Source organism: Drosophila melanogaster, chromosome 3R (genome assembly GCF_000001215.4).
Source record: "Drosophila melanogaster chromosome 3R".
Lineage (NCBI taxonomy): Eukaryota > Metazoa > Arthropoda > Insecta > Diptera > Drosophilidae > Drosophila > Drosophila melanogaster.
The window spans coordinates 26,235,029-26,262,316 of record NT_033777.3 but is presented as its reverse complement, the minus strand read 5'-3'; the positions used below and the strand labels follow the sequence as shown (position 1 = coordinate 26,262,316).

Sequence of the window (27,288 nt, the reverse complement as noted above, 5' to 3'; positions counted from 1 at the left end):
GCAGAATAGGGGGATATTTTCTCAAAGTTTGCGCTCTCAATCAGCTGTTTCCAGTGCCAGGGGGTTGAGTCCTTTAACATTGCAGGAGGTCAGGCATGGCGTGAAAGTCGCTTATCCTAGCTGCTGCTTCTGGCACCCCTCGTTTTTGTTGCGCTGCCGCTGGAGCGCCTGATGCTGATGGTCACGAAAAATTCATTGACCGCCCCAAGTAAAGCAGGTCGCTCGTAATTAAGGTTAAAATACACCAAATTAATTATTCTACCCTCTTTTCAATGCATAAGTAGAATAGGAAATGTTGTTGACAGGTTAAAAGATACAAATACTTGCAAAGATAACACTTCATTTTTAATGCTTTTTTATAGTTTTGGGCAAGAAAGCTTGGCAAGACATATAGTTCACTTGATGAGGATGATTTGGGATGACTATATCCAGCAAGACGCGACATTAAGTTTGTGGCACTTTATTGTTTTTAACATTTCAATACTATTTCAATATATATCGTATAGTGTTTGAGATCTTAAGATAAATTATTTATTATGTTAATACGCTTTGAGCACATTTCATTTAAATTTTTACCGCCCAAACGAAAGCTAAAGCTTCTCAAAGCTGTCTAATAAGTTTTACAGCTTATCTGTTAGGTTCCATCCCCCACTAAAAGCTCCCAGAATGAGCTTTATTTTGGATACCTTTCGTTTGGGGATCTGGGAATTTAAAGCGCTTGGCTCAGTCGGTTGCCCAACACCGTCGGCGACGACCTCCAAACAACCTTTTGGGGTCTCGCTCGGCATGTCTCGCTTATTTCGCTTTGGAATTTCACGTTGACGCCGCAGTCAGCGGTAGCAGAGGCATCGGCAGCGGCAGTAGCAGCGACACGGGCCGAAAATAAAAGCGTTAACCGCTCTCCTCCAGTGCAGCAGCAGCAGCGGACCCAGCCAGTAGCCAGCAGCTAATCACCACATCCCAGATTCAGTTTCCAGTTCGGTGAGTGGGCGTCATACGCAGTGAACAGAACCCCTGAGCCCCTTAAAAAAAATTCAGATATTTTTCCCCCCATTGGCGGCAGTGCAGTTGAAAAGTCGCGTAATCGTTCCCATTTCTCTGGGTGTTTCGTAATCCAAATCTACAGAGCAGCAGCGAATCTGTAGGCGTGTTAGTGTTAGTGAGTGCGTATTCGAATATAGTTTAATTATTCTCTAATCTTACCATTTCCGCGTGCTCGCCACTTTTATGACAAGTTCTAGAACCTCGAGGCTCTCGAGTGTTGTTGACCTATGCACCGCGGTTGAAGGAGTGGGGGGGCTACGCGAACTGCAGGCGATAAGAAGCCTTATCGGGTGACTTTTGGCTCACTTTCGTGAGTAGTAGTTTTCTCTACCGGCTCAACCGGCTCTCTTACTTTTCATCCGCTCTTTCATTCGAGTTCATTTGCTTGTTGGCAGGCTTTCAACTGCAATTTGTAGTCGCCGCTGCGGTTTTTCTTTATAAATAGTTGGCGCAAATGTTAAATGTATGTACTATACATCGCGATATACATATGTATACTTTCCCATCGCTCTCTCGCTTAGACTTCAATTAGCCAACGTCATCGTAAATTCATCAGATTGTTGACGTCTTCTCATGATAGACGCAATATGCTTTTGTCTATTGCATTTTATACCTACCATTTAATTGAGATTTCAGTGAATGAAGGAGAGCAAACATTTTACCGATAGTTTGTAGAGAGTACATGAGAAAAGAGGGGCAGAAGTTTAAGGGTTGTTTTGAAACCTACAGAAAACAAGTTTTGGTACTCCAAAGGACTTCCTTTCAAGATCAACCTGATTAGGATTTTTAAGAAGAGTTTTGAACATTTAAAACAACCAATTTATGTTCCTTTGATCGTTTATATCAAGCTTTGGGAAATTTTATAATGAATATAATGGAATTATAGGTATACATTCTCATTGTAAAGTATAAGCTAATCGATGAAATAAGACTAGATAAGGTACATTGGCTTATCTAGTAAACAGTTACCACAACAAAGTTTTTGGGGTCACATAATAAGGGCATAGATAGAAGTATGGGAGTGCTCGAAGTTTCCTATTTTCAGACAAGTATACAATTATTACCACCCATGTTTACGGCTAATCAGTTGACGTCAGTTCGTAGTAGTAGTAGTAGTATTATCTCAACTGTTGGATGTTCTTTTGACCCACTGTCTGCGTTCAAGGAGGCCGGACCTAAAATCTCGTTATGATAATGCAAAACCTTTGGAACTAAAACGCAACTGGGGGCTCGTTTTTTCGTCGTTTTCGATTCAAAATTTTCACTGATAGCAAGCTCACGAATACATATAGACGGACATGTGGCGGTTTATTTTTATAAACGGTCTCTTGATAGGAACGTAAATTTATTTTGATTGTTTTTTGTTGTCATGCGTTGGCTGCTCTTCGTTCCTCTTTCTTTTTTGTCATCGTATATATTTCGCCTAGTTTTCGAAACATTTCAGTCTTCGATTGATTGCCGGCAAGTGTAGGTGGGTGTTGTCTGCTGAGTGAATCCGCAACATCTATAGATAATTCTATAGATAAGGGTGTACATACATATCTAGTGTCGTTCTGTGAAGTGTGTTTAGATAACTGTTTAGAAATTAATAGATGAAAAAATGATTTGTATTCTAGAGATATATTAATATATTCTTAAACTGTGCAGTATTTTTAATATATGCATATATCAAGCTTTTATAATATCTATCTGTTCTTAGGAACCACAAGCTATTCACGCGTGTACAAAGTGTTAAATATATGGCGTGGGAAATGTGGGGTCGATGTGGTAAACAATATTTCGCGATAAGTTGCGGAGGTCTAATCTCTTAACCTGACATTTATGCCATTCCCAGTCCTTGGCTCACTGTCAATGTCAAACAAGTATAAAATGGGTTTTTAGTCATCGCAGATGACTTCGTATCTGTATCTACATATTGCTGGACACTAGCTATCTCTATCGCACTTCACACGCGCCACACGACTTTCGGTTTTCAACAATTTCTATTCGCATTTCGTAAGCAACAAATTTCGCTGGCAACATTTGTTGCTAAGGCTTGTTGCTTGACCTTGTTCAATGTCAAGCGAAAATTCATGCGCCCTGCGTTGGCGTCGCTGCCTGCAGGAACAGCGCAGCAGCAGCGGCAATAAAAGTGAAAGTTACCACGTCACGCATTATGCGGGTGTGAAGAAGACAGCTGCATTCGGTTAGAGTGAGACACAAGATTCCATGACTTTGATTACATCAGAGGGAATTATTGCCGAGGTTTCCGTGACTTTGCTCAGTTACAAAAACATCATCGTCGAGGTTGGTTCGGATTTTTCTTTGTGATCTAAGCTTAAAACAATTGTTCGGTTTTTGCAAATAGTTTTTAGCAAATTACAGACACTATAAAATAAGACACTATATAATATTTCATTCCAAAAAGTGCAGTGATACTTTTCCAACTTTGTATAGTACAATCCAAGAGGATTTTTCTAAAATGTGAATTTTCATTGATGTTTGTGAGAACCTCTAAAAAAGCTCTATTAAAAGGCAACATTTTATATGTGAATGTTGAGAGTGTAGGACAAACCTAGAAAAAAAAAAATGTGAGAGAGAGAGAGCGAAGAGCTGCAGATATAGAGAAAAGCACGTTTTCCGTGCATGCGCCTTTAATCTCATTCAATCACCCGCTCTTTGCCATCGAATCAGCTGTGAAATACACTACCATGCAAAGCATTTATTATCTTCAATGGAAAAATATTTTTAAATTGGAAAAAACACCAGTGACATTGACCTGACACTGAAAACAAAATTATATAATACCGCATCATTAAACAACAGCATATGACTCAATGGCTCTAATCGGTTAACTCAGAGTTCCACTTTAAATAACTTGACCTTTACAAATATTCTTTTTATTTTATGGAAATAATAATTAGGTCAGTTCAGTAAAATAATCCAACACTTGATTGATAGCTATCTCTGTAGCCGTTGTTATCTTTTTCAGTAGGAACATATGTAACTTTGAGTTACTTGATTTTGGTTGTCAGACTGTGCGGATCGTATACGAAATTTTAGTCCAAATTTTTAGTTTTATTTTTTACCTCGAAATATTTCAAAATTCTGTGCTTACGCAATGGTTTCCAATCATCCGCGCCGCTGCGGAATTCGATAGCTAGCTTATTAAAACACAATGTCCGCTACTCTTTTTCATCCAACAAAATAACACCACACCAAATCAAACGTAAATGGATCTTCGTGCTGCAGAACTACACTCGAATCTCAAAAATGACGACCTACTTCAACTACCCCAGCAAGGAGCTGCAGGATGAGCTGCGCGAAATCGCCCAGAAAATCGTTGCCCCCGGCAAGGGAATCCTCGCCGCCGATGAGTCCGGCCCAACCATGGGCAAGCGTCTGCAGGACATCGGCGTGGAGAACACCGAGGACAACCGCCGTGCCTACCGTCAGCTGTTGTTCAGCACTGACCCCAAGCTGGCCGAGAACATCTCTGGAGTGATCCTGTTCCACGAGACCCTCTACCAGAAGGCCGATGATGGCACCCCCTTCGCCGAGATCCTGAAGAAGAAGGGAATCATTCTGGGCATCAAGGTCGACAAGGGTGTTGTCCCACTGTTCGGCTCTGAGGATGAGGTCACCACCCAGGGTCTGGATGACCTGGCCGCCCGTTGCGCCCAGTACAAGAAGGACGGTTGCGACTTCGCCAAGTGGCGTTGCGTCCTGAAGATCGGCAAGAACACCCCATCCTACCAGTCGATCCTGGAGAACGCCAATGTCCTGGCCCGCTACGCCTCCATCTGCCAGTCGCAGCGCATCGTCCCAATTGTGGAGCCCGAGGTTCTGCCCGATGGCGATCACGATCTGGACCGCGCCCAGAAGGTCACCGAGACCGTCCTGGCCGCCGTCTACAAGGCCCTGAGCGACCACCACGTCTACCTGGAGGGTACTCTGCTGAAGCCCAACATGGTCACCGCCGGTCAGTCGGCCAAGAAGAACACCCCCGAGGAGATCGCCCTGGCCACCGTGCAGGCTCTGCGCCGCACCGTTCCCGCCGCCGTTACTGGTGAGTCATCAAATCCAACTGTAATCTCTGGATTGGAATGCATTCACCTTGTTTTTGCAATGAATCCTATCTAATCGATTGTTTGTCTACAGGCGTGACCTTCCTGTCTGGAGGTCAGTCCGAGGAGGAGGCCACCGTCAACCTGAGTGCCATCAACAACGTTCCCTTGATCCGCCCATGGGCCCTCACCTTCTCGTACGGTCGTGCCCTGCAGGCCTCCGTCCTGCGTGCCTGGGCTGGCAAGAAGGAGAACATTGCTGCCGGCCAGAACGAGCTGCTTAAGCGCGCCAAGGTGAGTCCTTGGATAGTTGTATCTATGCACGATTGATTGCAGTTAGCAATTTAAGTGGTGAATGTATTAAGAGTGTCAGGTATATGCTTCGGAAGTATTCCTTGGGCTAAGAAATATTATACATGTATAATATAACATACAGCATATTCCCAGCCATTGATTCCATTTCCAATCCCAAATGACCACAATGTTCTTCTAATCCTCTAATCTTATCCCTTTCATTTCCCTACCATTATTTGTAACCTTTTTTTGCTTTTGTACGTGAGACATTAATTTCATCATCAATAACCACACATTAATCATGCCTAGGCTAACGGAGAGGCGGCTTGTGGTAACTATACAGCTGGATCGGTTAAGGGGTTCGCTGGAAAAGATACTTTGCATGTGGATGACCACAGGTATTGATCAAAGGATTGAAGAATTGCTGCCTTAAGATGGCGATGAACAAGCTTTCATGGGGTAACTTAAGAATCATAGCCGCCTTTCACCAAATCCGACTTATCGCAAACGCCTTTAACATACTGTCCTCGTGCCACTCATGCTTCGCTTGCTCTAAACCTAATCCACAAAAGCCCAAAATCTGATTAATCCCAACCAAAATCCCGCTCTCCTCCCGCTTCCACAGGCCAATTCCCAGGCCTGTCAGGGTATTTACGTGCCCGGCTCAATTCCGTCGTTTGCCGGCAATGCCAACCTCTTTGTCGCCCAGCACAAATACTAAGTCCTAAATGCCACGCACTAATCCCGAGTCACAATCGAGCGAAGCTATATCCCAAGCCGAATCCAGATAATCCGCAAGAGTTACTGATCGAGGCCCAGCTGGAGTGAGACGGGCAACATTTATATTCCTCCAACAATGGAACTGCAAATATATTCCTTTTATACATTTTTACATTTTACCGAATAAACTGACTAGACCTTAAAGAAAATATTTTTGGCGAACAGAAATAAATTATATATTTCTAATAATACCTTGCTTATGATTTTGTTTACTTTAGTTAGCTTTAAACAAAAATTCGATTTTATTTTACCTTTTAATTTAATTTAAATACATTTTAATTAAAAATGTCTTGTCTAACTTTATTCATGAAAGCCCTTTGCAAACTTCCTACTGTTAATTAGAATAATAATTCGGAATATCTGTACCTGACAGTTAAGTTGAAAACAACGTAAAATTCGTTCGGAGAGCTGTTACATATATTTAATCGAATCATAATTTTCCTCCAAAGAACTTGCAAGATTAAATTTTCCAAAACTTTCCGCAGTACGCAGCATGTATTCGTGCGCTTGGATGCGTGGAAAGTTTTTAGAAAATTGCCGCAGGTGGAAAAAGTGGCGGAAGTTCTTCGAGCGCAGCAAAAATCAGTGTGAAAACTTTTTCATGCTGGCCGAAAAACTTTTTTGCTGCGGCTCGCCAAGTTACAACTAAGTAATAATTAGGAGTAGGCATTTCTCACAACGAAATTAATCAATTTTCCCCGCTTTCTTTACCCTCCCCCAGGCCAACGGTGATGCTGCTCAGGGCAAGTACGTTGCCGGCAGCGCTGGTGCCGGATCTGGATCCCTGTTCGTGGCCAACCACGCCTACTAAGGCGTTTGGTTGGACCTTGGCTACACGTTACTACAAAAAAAAAAAATACGAAGCAGATTGCTGGAAAAGTTTGGCAGATTTGTTTATTTTTACCTTAGTTTCGAGAGCTAAGCAAAGCAAGCATTACAAAAAATAACCAAAAAAAAAAAGATGAACGATTACACTTTCAAAACATGTTATATATATGTAGTACGTGACATTTTTGCAAGTTTATTATATTATAACATTATTTTAGAGAACAACTAAATGATGAGTGCAGAAGAAAGGATTGAATATGTTCGATGGAGAAACAATTCAACAATTCAAACAATTTTATCTTTAGTTTTAAGCACATGAACCTATTATTGTTGAAGTTATTACATTTCTATTCTATTATTATGATTATGCAAGATTTCAATGAAAACAAAAGGATATGTCGTAAATCGCTAGGCTAAAGCACATTTTATGGTGAAAACAACAGCAATCACTATCAGCAACACCTAAATGTATGAGGCTTGTAACATTGAAGTCGCACAACGTTTTTTGAATTTTTTTAATGTTTTATAAAAAGATCCACTATGAAAATCGATGTTTTACCATTATTATTATTATTAAACTTTATATTTATGATTGATAAGTATAAGTGAAACAAATGACGAGAATAAACAAACACATTAAAATAAACCCGAAAAGCCCCCAAAACAACTTTATTAACCTTATATACATATATTTACATTGTTAAAAGAGAACTTGTTGTTGCAAAATACTAAAAGAAAATATATGAATTTATATATTCAACATATGGACTTCAGTGTCCAATGGCCTCTAAACTGTGCTGGGGCACAATGCTTGTTACTAGAATTTTTTGAAACCAACTCTGATTCTCTATCCAAAACGCGATGGGTAGTAACAACGGCAGCAACGACATTATCACAGTACATATTTAAATACAAAAATATTGTACCAATGACTAACCCACATATTTATCAAATCATGTTTTAATTTACACGTTATTCAAGTTGCAAATTCTGCATATCGTTGTTATTCACACAATTGTTTGAAGTGCAATGTGAAAATATAACAGACACGAGTGAAGGATATACAATAATACCTACCGAAAGGGTTAAGCTTAAAATAGTTTATTGTGAAATAAAAACCACCACAAACGGCAACAACAACCAGCTGTACATCCAATATACAAGAAATAAAAAACAACAAATAAACATCATCCGCATACAAGTAATGGTGTTAAAGTAACATCTTTCAATAAAAAACCTTAAGAGCAAAGAAACCCTAATTGGTTTAATATTATTGGTTTGTTTTAAAAAGCGTTGCATAACTCCAGGCATGAGTTACAGTTTAAAAGGTACTGTGGGCCTAAAACCAAGTCATCTTTATCATTGAGGTTACATGTAGCATTCGAAGTTCTTATATCACTGAAAGTCAATTAGTAATAACCTTGGGCAGTTGCTATTAACATAGCCAAAGGTAAAGCCGCAGACCTTGAGGTCAACGCAGAATCTGTACCCAATTTCGAGAGTTTTGTGTTACTTAAATTTACAATTTCGCTTATTTGTAATGCAAATGGAAGCAAAAGCACAGCGTGCAACAGGGTTCGTAATCTGCACCGTGATCCCTTTTCAATTGGGTTTGTGGTATTCGCGAGGTGCAAACTTCGCTTAATCACACCCAAATCAAATGCGCAACGGCCCAGACAGAGCAACTCGATGATAAGATGACACAGGGATTTTTAGCATGGTGAAGGGGAAACTGCACGGAAAGAATATTTAAGACTAATTCAGCATTCAGATTCACTTAAAAATCTAATACGAGCATTAAATACAAGCATAATTTTTCTAAGTGTGAATTTAATGTTCGATTATGGTCAATTTAATCACAATTGTTTTCGGGTTACTTCTGATTTATAGCGCTAGGCTGAACGACTTGCTTACACCATTGCGTCATTGATTGCCTTCGTCCAAAGATAATAAGGAAACTTCAAAGTGTTCGTGGAACAGTTCGACCGCAACTGTGCTCCTCGTTGGGGTTAACAGCCACAAAGGGGAACGGTAGGAAAATCCAACAAAAGGTGCTGGCATTTGGCATCCTGATCCACAATCCCTGTGGCAGTGTCAACATTTCCTGTGTCACACTTGCACTCGCCCTCACAGACCTGCTGGCACAAAGATTGTCCACAAAAGTGGAATTAATTGTATTTGCATAGGATGTAAACATCATCACGTTGCCGGCAGGATCTTGTCCTGCAACGTTTCTAAACTGGATTCAGTATGGCTCGCAGCCTTTCGCCACCTTCATGTCACTCTGCCGCCAACAAACACAAGGGGAAATGCAGTTTAGGTTGAAAGAGTTAAGATTAATGGAAGCAATTTATACTTTTAAAAAATCTTAAGATTAATTAAATAGGGCTGCTGTAATTTATGAATATTTATTTTAGTATAAATATTTATTAGTTAGTTATTAGGTTGAATATTCCATTATTTGCAGTGCATTGAACATACATTGTATCCATGGACTTCCTGCGGTGCAATAGTGATTTTACCTTACCCTGGCACGTTGCTGATTACGCTCCAAGGAGAAGCGAGTCCTGCGTCCTGAATTCTGAGCTAGCGGGGATGGTGAATGAAGTTCCGAGAACTGAGACGACAATGGCGACGACATAAATATCAACGGCACGTCATGTGGCGTCGAGGAGGAAGTGGATGGGGATGCTGGCAAGTCCTGGCACACAACGTGTTTGGGCGGAAATGGACTCACCGTGAGATGGAGACCAAGGATCTAAGCGGACTAGAGGGATTCCAGGTCTGCGAAATGCAGCTGATTGAGCTTTGCATAATTCAAGCCACGCTCCATTAATTACATGCCCGTTTCGAAAGCCAAATCGTTTGGCACTTATTTCGCACATGTTGGGAGACATCCTCTCCCTCCCAAGAGCTGTAATTGCAGATTGCTTTGCTGGCCAAATGTGAGGGCGTATGGGGCGTTTCTAATTAGCTGCAAACATCACTCGGGGGCCCAATAACAAAACCAACTGCGTGTCGCAAACGCCAACGCAGCAAAAATAGCTCAAAACGAACTCTGGATCCACTGGAAAACCAGTGGCCATCAAAGGGAAACCTCGAAGGCACCGGAATCCACGTCGGACAGCTCCCAAATGCGTTACGTTGGCCGCACCGTGGACAGGACCAATTAAGATAGCAGCACTATCTGCGAGATTTATGGAAAATGCGGGGAACACATACATATTTATGGATGATTCGACTAGGGTAATAATTTAAAATAGGTCAAATCCTACACTGAAAACAATTAAATATCCTACGTATTGCTTTCACAATGAAGTGTCTTGTTGTTAGAATCCTTGTTGTTATCCTTAGATTATGTAATATTATACTTTTTTAAATTTTGAGCCAACAACTATTTTGGGCTTTCAATAACATAACATAATCTCATCCCTAATTTCCCCGATCTAGCACATCTTTAATCCACTGTAGACCGCTTGGCCGTTCAGTACAAAGTCCTGTCATTTGGCCAATCCCCTTTTTCTTTTTGGCCCTGCTTGTGTGCATTTTGGGCCATGTGCGTTGTCGCCGTCGTCGTCATGGCGGCCAATGTGAAGGTCGATCGATCCGTTAGCGCCGCCCTGCCATTGTCCACCACCCGTATTTTTACGAACCCCTCGCTCCAGCAGCTCGTCTTGACAATTTATGTTCATTGAGTTGATGTTGATTTGTGCGCCGCGGCATGATTTTTTAATGGAATGTAATTTATAGTTGCGAGGGGGCCGGACACGCGGCGGAGTCGCTCGGAATCGCAGGCTGGCAGACGGGCGTGCACTCGATTGCATTTTGGCCCAATGCACTGGCCGTGTGCCAAATGAGACGGCAAAAACGGCACAAATTGCTTGGCTATGGGTGTCTCCCCTTCCGTCCTTCTGTTTTTGGGCTCACTGTGGTGTCTGGTGGTAAGAATGTGTTTCAAACTCAACTGGCATGCGAAAGAGTAGTGGATTCAGTGCCTATATAAGTGTATAGTTTTAGTATGTAAAGAAAATATTGAACCTTACAAGCTGCATTCACATTTGAAAGTGTAGTTGAGTAAGTAAGCGAATACGTAGTCAAACTTAAAGATTTGCAGCTGCAAAATAGTTTGAAAAACTTTTGCTTGCTGTACTTTCAATTTTCAATTAAGTTCATGAAAAACTATTGTTTCGGCTAATATAAAATGTATGCAAAAAGAAGCTGAACGCAAACTTTTCCAACTGGACAGGAAATTGATTTTGGTTGTGGGAATCAACTTACTTTTTCCCCGTACTCATCAATTTCAGCATGAATAACTTACGTAAATCGGAACTCTTAATTAATGGCAGTATTTTTCTGAGCACTCTTTAAGGAGTTAAAACACAGTGCTGACAGTAACATGACAGTCAGGCAATCACAAAAATTCTGACAATTTCATTTATCTTATTTGCACGATTTCGCTGCCATAATCGACGGAACAAATAAATCGCCATGAGAGGCTTGAAGTTCAGAAGGGGAAAGATTCGTGAAAACATTACGCGATGCTCGTACACGATAGGTGCACAAAAAAGTCTCTAAATATAAATATACTTAAGATCAGGTTAAACTACTTTTATATTTTCATCTAATTATAAAAAAAATGTGAGAAATGATTTTGCATGTTTTTTTTTTTATATTTATTTAGGTACTGGCACACAGTTTCCTTTTCAGTGCACCCGTACGAAAATGGAGCCGCAAAGAAGCCGCCAGCTGCTGTTCAAATGAAATCAAAGTGAGCAAATCGGCGGGGTGCAGAGATTCAGGTGAACGAACGAGGCACTCAAAGTTCCATTGCCTCCGACTTTCACTCCCATTGCATCATAGAACTTTCCCAACGCCTTGACATTCTCCCGATGATTCCCCACATTTCATTTCCCCTTTCCCACCAAGCCTTTCACTCACGTGCAATTAAAATGCCTTTGAAATGCAATCTGCGACGCGTTGCGTTGATTTGAGACCGACATCGCGTGAGTAGAGATGTGAGCTTGCATAATGCATAATGCCCGTGTTCATGGGAAGATATCGGGCGACTGAGGCGGCTGGGAAGTGCAAGTAATTATATGTGCAAATATTTTCTAATGAGCAAGTGCAATGAGTACCATTTAATTCAAATGGGTGGGCCGCAGAGCAAACGTTTTGCTGCCGCTAGTGTGTGTAATGAGAGGGAACATATTATACTTAGAATATATTCTTATTCATCCCCTTGCCGTTCCATTCAGCTGGAAAATGGAACATGCAAAGCCTTTTAGCAGCTGGCAGGGATTCCCCTGGCACTTCGCAGAGTAAACAAAATTAAATCAGAACTTTTTCATTTCGAGAAAGTCGCTGACAAAAAGAGTAAACTAATCACTGGCATATATAGCTATCGGATTGCAACGCTGATATTGCTATAAAAGACATAGCTGACTCAAATTAAAACCTTATCTTAGGGAAATGCCCATTCATAGAAAACTGTAGAATAAACTAGGTAAGATAATGAACACTGAAAAAGTAAATGATAAAACAAAGTTCCAAGAATTTATGTTATTTTTTAATGAAAATAAGTAGGTTAATTATGTACTACTTTGAATTAATGTCAATTAATTTTTCAATTTCCATCTTATTTATTTACATTGGACATTGTTTCCTATTGCTATAAATAAACCTTATCAAATCGCTGACTACGTCATTGCATTTTAACATTTGTAAGGCCTAACAAATGGCACACAAAAACAAATAAATAGGCGAATAAAACGAAAAAGTCATTTTTACGACAACAAGCGCCGCTAATTCATTGACCCACATGGCGTATAAGCAATCTGCCGACCTTAAGTCGCCGGCATTGCGTATACGTAAGGATGAGAGCTCGACAAATGAGAGGCGGCAGGATCAAGGACAAAGCCGGCGGCCAAAGGAAGTTCTGATTTCACAAGCCTCGCTACAAAGCCGGCTAATGTCCTTTTGACAACGACAAACTCTCTTGCCACGTGAAGCTGACAAAATATTTTGGCATAATTAACCCTGTCCCTCAAGGACAACGTGTTGGAGAATGGGTTCGGTGGCGGGCATGGCTGTGGCACTGTGCAATTAAAGTTTCTAGCACTGCGACGTAACACACAAAAGGTTTTCATCATTTAGATTTTCCATTACAGATTGCGAAATGGAACAAAACTGTGTGCAAAATAGTGCAAAATTGTGGGAAACTGTTGAGTTTTCATCGCTTTTCCGGCTCGTGCATTTCCAGCGACGGCGAAACAACCGGACTGGGAAATATGACTCGCGCTCAGTTGATTCTGAAATTAATTGAAATTGCTGGAGGTGACGGGGAAGTGAAGAAAAGGCGCAAGAAGCTAGCTTGCCGCCTTGAAGGATAAGGCTTAGGTCTCTGACGTCAATTTCAAATGCGCAGTTTTAAAGGCACTTTACGGGGCTCAAGTCCTTTTGATGAGTGGAATTCCGGGCCGGAAGGAGAACGGGAGCGGATTGCCATTGGGCAACTTTTTCGTAGATATTTAACCGGCTGAGAAAGCAATTCGAAAAGGTTTCCGCACTGGTTGCTGGATTAGGTAAATTGTTAATTTCAAATGGAGAAGTTCGAGCGTTCGGCAGGCACACCCGCACACACTCATCCTTCATCTCAACTGGCCCCCATGACCGGCAATTGCGCTAGATGTCCACATTTCAATTGGATTCAATTCGCACCGAGAGAAGCCGGCGGTTCTCTGATTTACACTTCATCTGATTTACCCAGTACACTTTACACTTTGCTCGCACTCGATGGCTGTGCGTATGCTTGTAGCTATTACGAAAGCATTCTGCGAGCACGTGAAGGCAAAAAGGCACGAAATGTACAGTAATCACAACAAATACTGAACAAAAGAATTTAAGGTATATTTACCATTAGGTAATATTTAATATCAAAATTTAAAAAATATTTCTTTGACACGTATTTAATTATATTTATATACCTTACTTGTAAAGCAAAATTTGTCTTAGCCAACTTAACCCATAACATATAAAATTATCAATAATCTCCAAAAATGTAGTAAATTTTAAAAGAATAATATTTAATTTTAAAAAATTGTGCTTAGCATTATCGTTTTTTTTCGAGAGACTACTGTGTCACCTGGGCATTGCAGAATTAGTAGAGCAACGGCATTTCCGTTATGCACTAAAAATAGCACAGAAAATAAAACAGAAGAGTTTCGGTTGCGTCAATGCCATTGTCAATGGCGGAGCACGCCGAACAGTTTTGCATTCACTGTTCGTCTGGCCAACTGCAGTCGCGTTTTGCCTTCAATCGATACTTTGAACCTTTGACTGGTGGCCGAGTGGCCGACTGACTGCCTGGCCGGCTGGCTCTTCGTTTTGATTGATGTGCGCTGGTTTATATTGCCGTGAATTTGCCTTTTAAATGCTCGCATGAAGTGCGAAAATTTCCACGGGCGTGTGTGCTGGATGGCCCAAGTTCAGGCGGACGGGCAATTAAATTGTGAGCGAATTCAAGACTGAAAAATCAATCGGAGGCGAGCGACGCAAATCGATTAACTCGAATCAACTCAAACGGACTGCGTCTGAGACGCTGTCGCATAAATTTCATTAAATTGCCAGCTGTCGCTGAACAGAACAGACTGAAGAAAGTCGCGACTTTGAAATGGCTTCGATGCCTGGGGAGCGGTTATATTTGTGTATTGTTTTACCCCATTAGCTATTCCGAAAGTGGGAATGCACTCTACTTATAAATAGCTAATGAGTCTAAGTCAAGAACCGTTCTCTTCTTTCACTTTCGTATGCGTAGAATATACATACAATACTTTCTCTAGCTCTTAAAGCTTAAGTCACTGTTTTTCCCACGTGCCTTTTGACCTTAGCCGTGCGGAAATTGTTTCAGCCACAAAAAAGTATAAATTCATTATCCGAAAAGTTTTCTCTTATCTGAAAGCAGGAAGCGGGAAAAAGGAAAACAGAAGGAAAGCCGAACAAAAAACATTTAAAAAAAAACTTTAAAAGTGGTTTTATATCAAATTTATTGGCTAACGGCGATTTTATTTAACTTTACGGCTGTTTGATTGAGGGATCTGAAAGTTTTTCTTTCATTTCAAGGGATTTTGTACAATTAAACAATAATAAAGAAACCGCATTGATAAATAAGCTTGTTCCCCGGAAGAAAGCGGTAGCTGACTCTCAAAAGTACTACATATTTACTAGTAAGCTTATAAATCCGAGGTTCTGCTTGCTAGTGAATTAGGATGGCCTTAAAGGTATTGTAACATAATGAAGGAAATTGAATAGCTGTAGCCACTTCAAAAGTTCATCTTATCTTTTACTCGGCTTCACAGATTTACAAGGACACTGTGCCATTGAAGCACTCCTTCGTTTTATTCCTTCCCTGTACATCTTAGCATACCAACTCAGGTGGCAAAAAACAACAAAATCCGTGTGAAGAAATGCATTTCTTTAGAAATATCCGAGACTGATCCTTTGGCATGCATCTTTTAAAATGACTCGCTGAATAAATGTATGCAACTTCTAGACGGTCTTATGTAATTTCAGATTTGCGGGCTTGAGCAATTTGTTGGGAATATTTTTTATTGACGTGACAATTTCACGTTTTTCGTTTTCATTGGCTTAATTGCTTGCAGTCGTCTGTGCTGACTGACTTAGCCACATTTTCAATCTCTGAGCTTGTAAATCAACCATTTTTTCTTTAAACTAAGTATTAGGCTTTATCCAATTTTTGTTTCTAGCCATTCCAACTCATTGTTGATGACATAAGCCAGAAAAGTGGCCATTTCTGTTAGCCGCTTCTCGTTTCACAAAGCTTAATTTGATTTGATGTGTGTATTTCACTGTTGCCTTTTGTGGGCCAGTCGCACAGTTTTCTGCCTGCACTTTGTCACTTTTTGTTTGCCGTCTGTGGGGCTGGCAAATAATTTAATCAAAGCCATTGGGCGTGTCGTTGACGAAATGGGTAATTTAGCGGAGCAAGAGGCGAGTCCATTGAAGCAGCCCGATATCGAATGGAAATTGTCCACTTCAGATTTTTATATACTCGAGCTTTTAACGGCATTTATGAATAGTTTCCGTGGTCCAAGTTAGCCTTCGATTGACCAAGAGTTCTGCGCATAACCAGTTACCAAGATTTCAAAGTCGGCTTCTTGCGTCGCCGAGTTGTCTGGCAATCGAACTATCTGGATTTCGGTTTACGCATTGACGACTTTTAATTTGACTTGAGGCTTTATTTTTAGGAAATCTTATTATACAAGTTTCTCTGGTCGTTCCTCTTGCTCCCCCAATTGATTTCATAAATATTTATTAGGTCATTTGGACTTATTTTATGCAAACACATGTTTCCTTTGACGAGGGATGCTTTAAAATACAAAGCATGCGATTCGTGATTTCACAACTTCGAAGAAGTGTCCAATGTTTGCTACTTCGTTTAATCGTAATTATTTGTTATTTACGAGAATTCCGAATGGGAAATTCCGTTTAATTTAAACTGGAATTTTTTACTTCTTCAGTAGCTTCTGCAAAGTCATGGTGAAATAAAATAACTTATGTATATTTTAGATAATTAGGTGGAATTCCATATTGTTTATTTAAGTGCTTCTAAACAATTCAAGATCTTCCAGCCCTGTCGATGGGCTAATTTCTTTAAGATAAAGAGAAGGCAGAGATAAATATCCGACACATGTATTGGGCGTTAAAAGACTGCAAACATGTTTCGGCTTATTGATGTTTCTTAAGCGAATACAATCAGTTATTGTGGACTTGAATCAAAAATAAATTTCCATTTTAAATAATTAAAATCCGCACATAACACGCCTCCAAAATGGCAATGCTTAAAGCAGATTTAAAACTAGAGCTCAGGTCGATATCAGTATACACTTAATTAACAGAATATTCAATTAAAACATGTTGTATTTGATATATACGATAAAACAAATGAGCTATTGAAAATTCAAAACTATTTTTTAATATTTTAATTGTTTAGACAATGGCCTAACAATGGAATTATACCTCTTAAAAGCGTGATCTCTGCTCATTGACCTGTAAATTCTGTCGGTGCGTGACCAGCGACATGAAAATTCAAATGAAATCCCAAATCCGCATAAAATGACACGCCTAACAATAGCCATTCATTTCGCAAACTGAGCGTTAATCTATAGGTACACTTCCACTTTCCATGGGATTTGTAAAATCAAATGATATCGGCACTTATAGAACCCTAAAAAAAAGGGCTCAATGCTCCCAGCACGCGCGCCTCTCATTTGGAATGCGAATCAGTTGTCGCGTTTATTGGCTTCCCCGACATCCCCCATTCCGCATTCACCGACATCCCCGATTCGAAAACGGATCAGGGCATTACGTGCAGCAGCAACAGCGGAAGTGGTTTTAGGGCGGCCTGGCATTCTGCACAGCATTCGTGTGGCGGGTCTATTGTTCGCATCGAACTCCTCTTTTATTTTCATTTGCGGCCGACTGCAATGGAGATGTGGCACCTCTTTTGCATTGCAATGAGTAAAATGCGGAAGCAAATCTTGCGACACATCTGGAAATAAAAAGTAAATGGTCCGAAGAAAGGCAAGAATTGTTAAGGTAATTTTGGAATACATTAAAAGGGGCGGAAAGCGTACTGATGCCAATAAGGCAAGGTATTCATTAATAAAACCACGAGCCCAAAAATCATTCAAATCATTAATATGAAATTCTTTTCCAATGCGACTGAGATACCTATTACTCATGCGCCGTGAGTTATGATTGTTTTAACTGCCACAATTATTCTGATATGAAAAACGCTAAATGCCCAACAAAATCCTTTATTGCCATTACCCAAAGCGCAGTCATTAATAATAAAATGCCAAATGTGGTTCGAATTTTATTTACGTCTTGCCCTTTACCCAGTTTCAGATCGCTAAATGAGTAGTCACTTTTCGGTCTCAGCTTTGGGTTTTTTTTTATTTAACCCAAAGGCAGTTGGAATCCACACTTAATGCTTGACAATATAAAAGAAACCGCCATAAACAATTAACTATCGGTCTATCGTCTGAAGCCGACAAAGTCCAATGTGGTCGAGAGACACCTGGTCGCCAAGCCCATTCAAAGCTGGACAAACAACAACCAGTCGTCATCCCCACTCAGCAGCAACAATTGGCCAAAGTTCATCCCTCCGATGACGATAGAGACATCTGCCAGACGTCAAGACTAAAAAGCACTCTACACAAGGGCCAGGCCGAAGACAGGGCCAAGATGCATTGTCAAGTGCAGTGAACCCTGCCCGGTTAGGTCATCTCGCAAATAATATTTCGTTTTGGTTTTATATTTGTATTACTCACAGCTTTGGTATTTCTATTCAAATCAATAAGAACAAAAGCATATTATTAGGTGTCATTAGTTTACGTTTTCTTTCATCCGTCGCTCTTCCATTTATTTAAAGCGCATCAAATAAATATTTTCACTTCGAAAATATTTTAATCGCAACAATTTGCACGCTCACTTTTTCGCTCTTCATCCGCCGGATGTTGGTTAGCCAAAAAAGGCAATTGTAGCCTAATTTGGCTTAACTGAAATTTATTTGTGACCACCCGTAATTAAAATCCATTTTCAACTGTGAACGTGAGTTCGATAGTCGGTTCCTACACTCACAAGAACGCTTGGCGACAGTTGACCTGCCAAAGAGCAAAGGTCGCCGTTGAGTGACCCTCAATGGGCAGTGAGTGCATCGTCGCCGGAAGTGGAAGTCTACACTTGCGTTTAGTTCGTTGTGTTTGGCATGATTATTTGTTTGGGATTCGTTTGCTGTTCTGTTGCCTTTCTTTTGCGATTTTGCGCCAATTGTTTAAACTTTTCTCGCTGGGGGAGCGAAGCAAACAAAACTTAGTTGCCATCGACAATGCGATGAACGATTTAAAACCCGTTGAATTTGTATTTTATTCTGCCCAAAGAGGCTATCGCTTCGCTGCTTAAATCGGTCGAAGTGGAGCCAATTTGGCTTAGACCAAAATCCACACCCACTTTACGCAGTCGAAATTCACAAAAGGCCGATGCAATCGCAGCGAGTTGGCTGGGAAACCCAAAATGGAGATTTGAAATCTACTTTACTTAATCATGAGATGTGCCACTACAAATAAATGGAATCACAAATTTATTATGAGCTTGCTTTTGTTGCTGCTGCCAACAACGGACTTATTATACGCATTTATTAATTCCACATAAGAAATTATTGTTATTGTTGGATTATTATTTTAATTTTCCCTTTTCCGACTCTCAATGCATGCGGAGCTTTGACCTAGAGGGCAAATTACAGTGTGATAAAAAAATTAGTTAATCAAAAGATTGGTATAAAATACTTCCAGAAAATGACATTTTATCTTAGCCTAAATTATGTTAACTAAGAAAGTATCAATATTATAAAGTTTTACGTTAACGGCAATACTTTTAGCCCAGTGTAGTAGCAATTCACATTTTCGCGGTATTCCAAATGTTGTCCATTCACCACACTACAATATTTCTTTTCCAGTCTATATACTCTTTGTAAGTAAGGTATTTACATAGATTAAAACATCTATCAGTGTTTTTTTTTTAGAGAATAAGGTACATACTTTTTCAAATTTCTTAAAAACATATTTCAGTAGTTATTTGCAATAGGAATAATATAATTCAAGCCGTATGTTATCGCACACCGTCGCTTAGTGTATTTCCATATTCGTTGTGCTACAATCGGCCTCGGCAGTGGTATTTCTAGCATACTAAAATAAGATTGAAAATAAAAAATCCCAAACCAACAGCATGAACATAAACAAAAAGCAGCGTCAATTGGAAATACCCAACAAAAAAAAAAAAACTCAAAAAAATCGGCTATTCGACTGTGAACTTTGCGTAAATAAAACAGACGCCTTTTAAATACATGGAAAAACTCCAGTGACTAGCGGCCACAGAGGTATACAAATGTTTGGCAATTGGCCGAATTTTTCTAAAATCAAATGCAAAGTGTCAGTCAATGAGTGAGTGCAGAGTGTCAGGAGTTTGACAGCTTTATGGAAAATGTACCATTAAAAACGAAATCGAGCGGAAATTTCTGTCGGCAATTTGTCAGAATGCGGCCTGAACAGATCACCCATTCGACCCGTTGGACGGAACATGACCAGCATGCTCCCCCGGTGAGCACGTGTCGTGCGCTTGACCACAAAATGTTGCATGTTTTCCAGCTGCAACAGTAAATTCAATTGCTGCCACATGACAATGCAATAAAACAACGGCCTCCGCCTCAAATGCAACCGCACGCAAACAGCTGCTGAAGTTGCCCTGGGTCCGACCTTGACTTTGCCTGGTTCTATGCCAACCAACCGCCCACCACTACACTTTACGTAAAACCAGATGGGTTACTGAAAATAAAAACTTACAGAAAATGTTACACTCGAATTAATACGTAATTTTTACCTTTTATTTACAAATACTTTATCATCACCTTTACCTCAATATTTTATCAATTCTTTTCAGAATTAATACACAAAGCGCATCTCTTTGTTTCAAATGGAGCCGCTTGAATATATTGAAAGCTTTGTGGCACGGAATTGTTGCCACTTCCATTCCGAATGATTCGCCGTGGGAAATGGCCAAAAATAATAAGTCGAAAGCAGAACCACAGCTGCACTTCCGTATCGATTGCTGTTCGCTGTGCGGTCGGGGGTGTCATTTCGATTTCAATCACAGGTGCACGCTTACACAGTTTCCATCTCGGTCGGTGCCATTTTTTAAACAATATTCCACTGCCAGCGCTTCATCATCATACCCACAGCGCTGGGAAATGGGAAGCTGGGCGCCCCGCAAGAAGATGGAAAGCGTTGTTGCATAATCGTTGTCGGTTTTCATTTCCTCACGCCAACACGCAGCTGCGGATGGCAGAAGAAATACTGTCAACACTTGGAAATTTTCGCCCCACTTCGATGGCAACGTTTGGCAGTGAATGGATTCCATGGTTTCTTGGATAAATAGCATGTTGGATTGCAGGGTAGATAAATTTACAAATAAATATAAGACACAAAATATTTTCCAACTACGGCTGGCTATAACCCATATTTATCATTCTAATTATCTAAGACACTCTAAATTTTCAGCTTCCGGAAGCATTCTGAAGGTCTTAACTCTAAGCCCCACTAATGAGTCACACAAAAATAAATATTTTCTTACAAGTTAGTTAATTAATGAATAGAATCTCAATGAATCATAATTTATTAGTTTCCTCCAATAATGAACGCCTTTTATCTACGGCTTAAATAAGGCAACTACCAATGTGAATGATTGATTCAAGAACAAAATTTATAACATTAATAAAGCTCTAAAATGAACTTTACTCGGAAACTTGTCCTACTTTAATATAAACTATTTCCTCCTGAGTCTAAAAATCCTTTGGGTCTTCAATGAAATACTTTCTGAGTAGTAGCAGTTTGGCGAACAACTCTTCACCTAATCACAGTGGAGCAGCGATGTTTAGTCACTCCTTAAGTTTTCCCATTCCCCTGATGAAGATGACGTTCACCATACCAGGCAGGCTAAAATTCTGGCATTCTGGGCAGGATGGCAAACAAGCTAGAAGGCTGGCACGATGGCGTAGTAGTGGCAGGATGGAAAACTGGCATGCAAGCAGGCAGGCAAAAACGCCATGAACCATAAAGCAAAGGCAAAGAACATTCTGGGCGAGAGTGCTCTGGGCTGGGTCGGAGTGGGTGGGACCTGGTGGCTATGGTGGCTCTGGTGGAGTGGGTGAAGTGGGTGGAGCGGGTGGCTCGGTGGCTGGCGGTTAACCCTAAGTGTTGTCACACCACTGCACTCCACACCCTGCTCCATCACTGCCACTTTCCGGTTTTCTGGCGTGAACGGCAAAAACCCAGTAATTTTCAATAGCAAGGACGTCAGCTGCCGGGCCTGAAATGTTTAATAGTGGGCTCGGCGGGTAAAGAGGATTGTTTAAGGAAAAGTAGTTTCATGGATATTTCCATTTTCATTTTTTCGTCGGTAAACAGAATTCTATAAATAAACCTGCCGGCATATTACAAAATATATACCATGGGAATAATATTAAGATCTGTGTTCAACTTTATTTATTTAAAAATAATAAAACGTAGTCAATACATTACTATCTATCTTTGGATAGAATTTAGCTTCTTTCTTCCAGGGACTTCTCTCTGCACTTCGGGGTGCCGCAAATCGAGTTCGATTCAACCGACACTCGTGTGCAACTTTAATGCACAATTCGACTCACTGTTTCCCCAATAGACTTGGAGTTACATGTAAATGCAAGTTCATCCGGCGCAACTGCCATTGTTTTCACTCTTTTTGCCACTTTCTTTCCGCTACCCGCCTCTGCCACAAAATGGCATACAAAATTTACGATTTGGTGCACTTGGGTGGAAAACGAAGTCAGCAAACAAACCCGTTCCATAGAATCGAGAAGAGCACAGAACTGAATTACTAGGATGGTAAAATGTCACTCAATATTTCAGCTGCAGGCTAAAAATTATATATGTCCAGAATGTATAACGTTTCTGATTTTTTAGTGTTTACAGCGGTGACTTTTGATGCTAACACTCTTTTAAGTAACCACTGGTATTGATAAATGTAAATGCCTCTCAACTACTTAAAGCTGTTCACTTCATAAGTAATGTAGGTGTATAAAAGTAAAGCGCAAGCCAATCCACTTGACTTTGGTTTCCTTGGCAATGGGATACAGATGAAATCAGTGGTTGAGCATTACGTATACGCCACCTGTGCCACGGCAGCTAGGCACGTACTGCCAATGTGTATTTCCATTTATTTTAAATCAATTTGCCACAAACTTTCTTCAATGAAAGTCCACACTCTTGTTCTCTTTCTGTCGAGGCACATTCCCCTGGAAAATCCTACTCCATCCTACAATTTAGCGCTTACAAAGCCGCCATAGTGGCGCCCCAAAAAGGGAGCTGCAAATAAAAAAATAAGAAAACAAAGTTTCAGCAACTTGTATAAATAAAAATGTTTTGGTATACGAGTGATAATATGTTTTCGGTGGCTGCTGACGAGTTCGCTAGCTGGCTGAACTGCTCTGAGCCGGGCTAATATTTGCTTAGCTGTATTCAAGTTTGGTTCGACCCGGCTCGCTTTTGTGCAAACAGGCAAATCAAACAGCAGTTTGAGAGCCACAGTTATGATACAAGTATTCTGGGCATGTTTCGGAAAAAAGTTTTGCCCCCATCATTCTAGCTCCACTTTTTGGCCCTTTGCCAAGGTGCATGGAAGAGTGCAGTCAACTGTTGGCAATAAGCCGAAAATGTCGATGGCAAAAAGAGTTCATGCTACTGGCGACTAAACTGCCACAAATCAAATATTATTGCCCAAGCGTTTTGCTTTTCGATGGCAACTGTTTGTTTAACCATAAACCTTTTTGTCCGACCCTCTTGTTAATAAATATTTAAACGGCAATTCAGGCGAGCGTGTTGCTAAAGATATAGCCATGCGGAAATGAATTTATTTGCGAACATGGGGGTGGCACAGCTGTGTGGCTAAATCTAGCATGGGAACCCGTGTGCATCGCATAGAAAATATCTCGTCGTCTTCTGGTGCGACTCGTTGTCTCTGCTTACTCATAGGCGGGTTCGTAATTTGGCAGCAATAATGAGAACGAGACATATGCCACCGCCCAGCCCCCAGAATCTGCTGTCGATGCAGACATAAATTTCATTTAATTGAGAAATTGTACACATACAAAGTACGGTGAAAATTGCAGAGCATGTTCGCCTTATTGGAAAAAAATTTGATTGTGATATCTGATCTTATGTTCATTTACAGCCAAGCTTAACACATAAAAATTTTAAAATAGAACAAAAAGGAATTATAAATATTGTAAAAAAAATTGATAAAATCGAAATATCGAATTGTGTGCAGTTTTCAATAAAATAACCATATACTTTGGGTCATAATTTCCCGGAATCATTTGGCATCCCCTTTTCGGAATTGCAAATAATATCGACAACAAAGTCTAATATTTAGTGAGTGTCAGTTGGACGCTCCTGCTTGAACACGAATCCACACTTGACAGTTTCTGGGAAACGCAAAAATATATATATTTCCCCTTTAGCCTTGGCACTCACGAATAAATTTAATTTTGTCAGCCCCAGATATGCACTTAGCCATTTATTCCACAGTACTTAGTAGCACGTGCCAAAACAGAACTAAAAATAATTTATATGCAAAGTAGGGAGAAGAAAGGTACCGAAAACTATTGGTAGAATGTTAGAAATGATTTGATACTTTCTCAGAAATGTTGATACTTTCGAAAAAGGTCCGCCCAGAGTGGCGCCTGATAAGCTGGAGAATAAAACTTTATAAACAACTACAGGGAGGACAGATTCAAGCCCCCAGCTCCAAGATTTCTGCTTGCTGTGCGACAATATTTGAATCATGTCATGGAATATTCCATGAAGAGAACTTGGCTGAATGTTGACGGGCCACAATCACAGCCCGGCCGACACATCCCTTGGCCTCGGATCTCAATGGGTTCAAATATTCCGGGAATGGGGGTGTTACGAGGAGGGCTATATTCGATGCCTACACACATTTGTTTCTATTGCCATTGTGACGTCACCCGGACATAGGGACTACGAATCAGTGAATCGGGAGTCGTGAGCGGGTTAACTGTCAGCGATAAGTCGGAGGCAAAAACAGAGACAGCCAGCCTGACGGCATATTTATGGGCCCATTTCCCCAAACGAATCGCGGCCATATTCTTATATATATATATATACATTAATATGCAAGATAAAACCAGTGTAAGCTGCGTGAGAAAGGCACAGTTCTTCAGATTCTTGGCCTAGGACTGCGCCAAAAACTTGACTCCACTTTAAAACTTATTGTAGAAATTCGAGAAAAGGCAGAGCTCGTGTGTGTTTGTTTGCACAGGCAAATATATTAAATCATTTTGATTATGCTGTTAGATGTTCTAGTGCCCCATCAGCGATAACGAAGCGGCCTGATAAGGCCTGTCGTATATTTGCATATTATACGAGTAACATGGCCTGACTTTGACTAAGTCTGCAGATTGAATTCGAGCAGTAGTTTCGTGAAAAACAAAGCACTCCACGCGGACAGACTGCAGCTGTTATAAATACATGGGACGCTTCGCGGAAAGCGCCGATCCCCAAAATATTGAACATAACATAAATCCATGGCCGTATCTCAGAATCAGACGCCCGTGTTGATTTTTCTGGTCGCTCAAGGGTGTGCAGCGGAGTCAATGCACTCGGATTATTCAAGTTCACATGCAAATTGGATAAATCCAAAACCGCTTAGATTTATGGCTATATTGATAGTTAATTCTTGGCGAGCACCTATGACAGATTGGGCCCGAACTTCCGTGAGGTTCATTGACACAGCGCTTAGATTATCTCAGCTCAGTCTTTAGTTTTCCGAGCTTTGACATCAGATGACGCACTGACGTGTCATATCGGCGGATCTGGGAAAAAAACCAATATGTCGCAGTCGCAAAGTTTATTTCCTCTTGCCTAATCGACAAATTTGCTTAAGATGACAGCAGCTTGTCCACCCACACGGCCTTCTTTGCTCCTCACCTGACTTTCGACAGTTTCTAGCGTTTAAATCCAATTTATTCGTTTCGTTGCTTGTGTAGAACGCTTGTGCTGAGAATAAAACAAGAAATATCGAAATTTGTGCCTCTGTGCCAAATGCCAAAATCTGTTCTAATGACATTTGGCATTCTTTCTACTTTTGTTTTGCTACTCAGCGGGTATACGAAAATGGTTTTTTAATGTTTCTTAAGTTTTATTTAATAATGCAGCTATTCAAATTAATATTTTTATGGCTTCACACCACGGAAGCAAGTTGACATTTTGGGTAATATCGCCATATCGCAACAAATTTGTTGATTTTATGAGTATGTCTATTTTTAGCACGCAAATAGAAAACAGTTTTTTAATTTATCCAATAATTTTGTAGAGCTCTGAATTTAATTACACGTATTGCCATTGAGCGTTGGAGTTGATGCGCTCGAGAGTTTCGATGGCTCTTCTACGCGCTTCTCATCAATCGGAGTCAAGGGCCCTTCTCGGCGCTACTCAATTATTTTAGTTAATCGGCTAGTTTATGTTTCTTTTATTTGGTGCTCGTGTAAACGTTTCAGGTTTCATGTTTCACGTTTCACGCCACAAAGACCGTGTACCTAATTAAAAAGAGCTAATATATATGCTAATTTAATCTACGATATTTCAGTCAATTTGTTCACACCGCCTGTCATGTTCGGAACTGGAAATTCTATTTTCGGACCACAATTGGCAAACAACAGAAGTCTTTTTACGCCGAGTGATGGGTAGAAATGTCAGAGGCCTCACCGAGGCATATTAAACGCACCATAGAGCGAGACGCGCAGTGAATCATAAAGTAAATAAATAAGTGCGACGCTCTCGTTGACCGATTTGTTGAGGGACAGCAACGCATCCGCTAGATACTCACTGGGTTGTCCGAGAGTCTGGTCGGCGTTTCAGATTCAGCTTTTGCTTCTGCAGCGCTTTTGATTGTGATTTTGTTTATGTGCCGCATTTTTCTGTTGAAAGACTAAACACACAGACGTTCCGTTGTCACCGCATTGCTGCAAAAATTAGCGTGCCTATATGGAATATCAGTCGTACTTATCACATTTCTTGACTTGGACTTACCCCGACCAGTGGGGTGAGTCAGTTGTTGAGGCAAGCCATGGCTCTTTGATATTTTGCCCGTTGTCCAATCATTAGTCACTGCAACGCCCAGGCGGCCCTCCTCTAATCCTCTAATACCCACCAATTCGCTTGACCAAGTGTTTGATCTCCGTGGTTGGGTTCTAAGTAGCAAACCCGTACTCGTACCAATCACCGACTCCCATATACAGAAGACATCGTGACACCTCCGCCGCTTTCCCCTTTTTCAAAAATGTGACAATCAAATCGGCTGTTTGAAGTCCGAGAACGGAATACTGAGAAAAATAATTCCAATTTATTTTACCAATGTTTGTTGATCTGAAATTGTACAATCTCGTATTTCGCTTATCTAAAAAAGCGATTGAAGGCGGGTTTAGCTTGGTATCCAAATAAAAATAACAATAATATTTCTCTACGTGTACAATTCGTTTAAATTTTGAAATGAAACACGCGTATGTCACAATCATACAAAATTGAAATAATAAAGAGTTTAATATATATCGTGCTGTTTCTTTTCGGTTTATGAATCAATTAATACGGGTATGGGTGGCGGGCAAACG

The 27,288-nt window shown here is 40.5% G+C and overlaps 1 protein-coding gene, 2 long non-coding RNA genes and 1 other non-coding gene across 14 annotated transcripts; 1 reads left to right on the top strand and 3 right to left on the bottom strand.

The window, feature by feature from the left end:
- The first annotated feature begins 725 nt into the window (after positions 1-725).
- Ald1 (Aldolase 1) lies at positions 726-8,248 on the top strand. Of its 10 annotated transcripts, NM_170266.4 has the most exons (5): positions 3,104-3,330; positions 4,276-5,092; positions 5,185-5,384; positions 5,694-5,843; positions 6,010-6,351. In NM_170266.4, the coding sequence occupies exons 2-4, from the start codon at positions 4,297-4,299 to the stop codon at positions 5,787-5,789; spliced, it is 1,092 nt and encodes a 363-aa protein (NP_733145.3). In that variant the 5' UTR covers positions 3,104-3,330; positions 4,276-4,296; the 3' UTR covers positions 5,790-5,843; positions 6,010-6,351. The 10 variants fall into 10 exon arrangements, with proteins under 10 accessions (NP_733141.1, NP_001287541.1, NP_001262985.1 ...); NM_170262.2 differs by lacking the exons at positions 3,104-3,330; positions 5,694-5,843; positions 6,010-6,351 and adding exons at positions 726-981; positions 6,886-8,248; NM_001300612.1 differs by lacking the exons at positions 3,104-3,330; positions 5,694-5,843; positions 6,010-6,351 and adding exons at positions 726-981; positions 6,886-7,714.
- Positions 802-1,415, bottom strand: asRNA:CR44321 (antisense RNA:CR44321). The gene is made up of 2 exons (NR_125268.1): positions 1,204-1,415; positions 802-1,139 (listed from the first exon to the last, which is right to left on the bottom strand).
- A 1,136-nt stretch (positions 8,249-9,384) lies between the features above and the next one.
- Positions 9,385-26,992, bottom strand: lncRNA:CR46061 (long non-coding RNA:CR46061). 2 transcript variants are annotated; one of them, NR_133456.1, is made up of 3 exons: positions 26,711-26,992; positions 26,508-26,661; positions 9,385-10,987 (listed from the first exon to the last, which is right to left on the bottom strand). It is a non-coding gene; the product is annotated as a long non-coding RNA:CR46061 (long non-coding RNA). The 2 variants fall into 2 exon arrangements; NR_133457.1 differs by lacking the exon at positions 9,385-10,987 and adding an exon at positions 22,189-22,966.
- Positions 20,515-21,026, bottom strand: lncRNA:CR46062 (long non-coding RNA:CR46062). Its single transcript, NR_133458.1, has one exon. It is a non-coding gene; the product is annotated as a long non-coding RNA:CR46062 (long non-coding RNA).
- Positions 26,993-27,288: the final 296 nt, after the last annotated feature.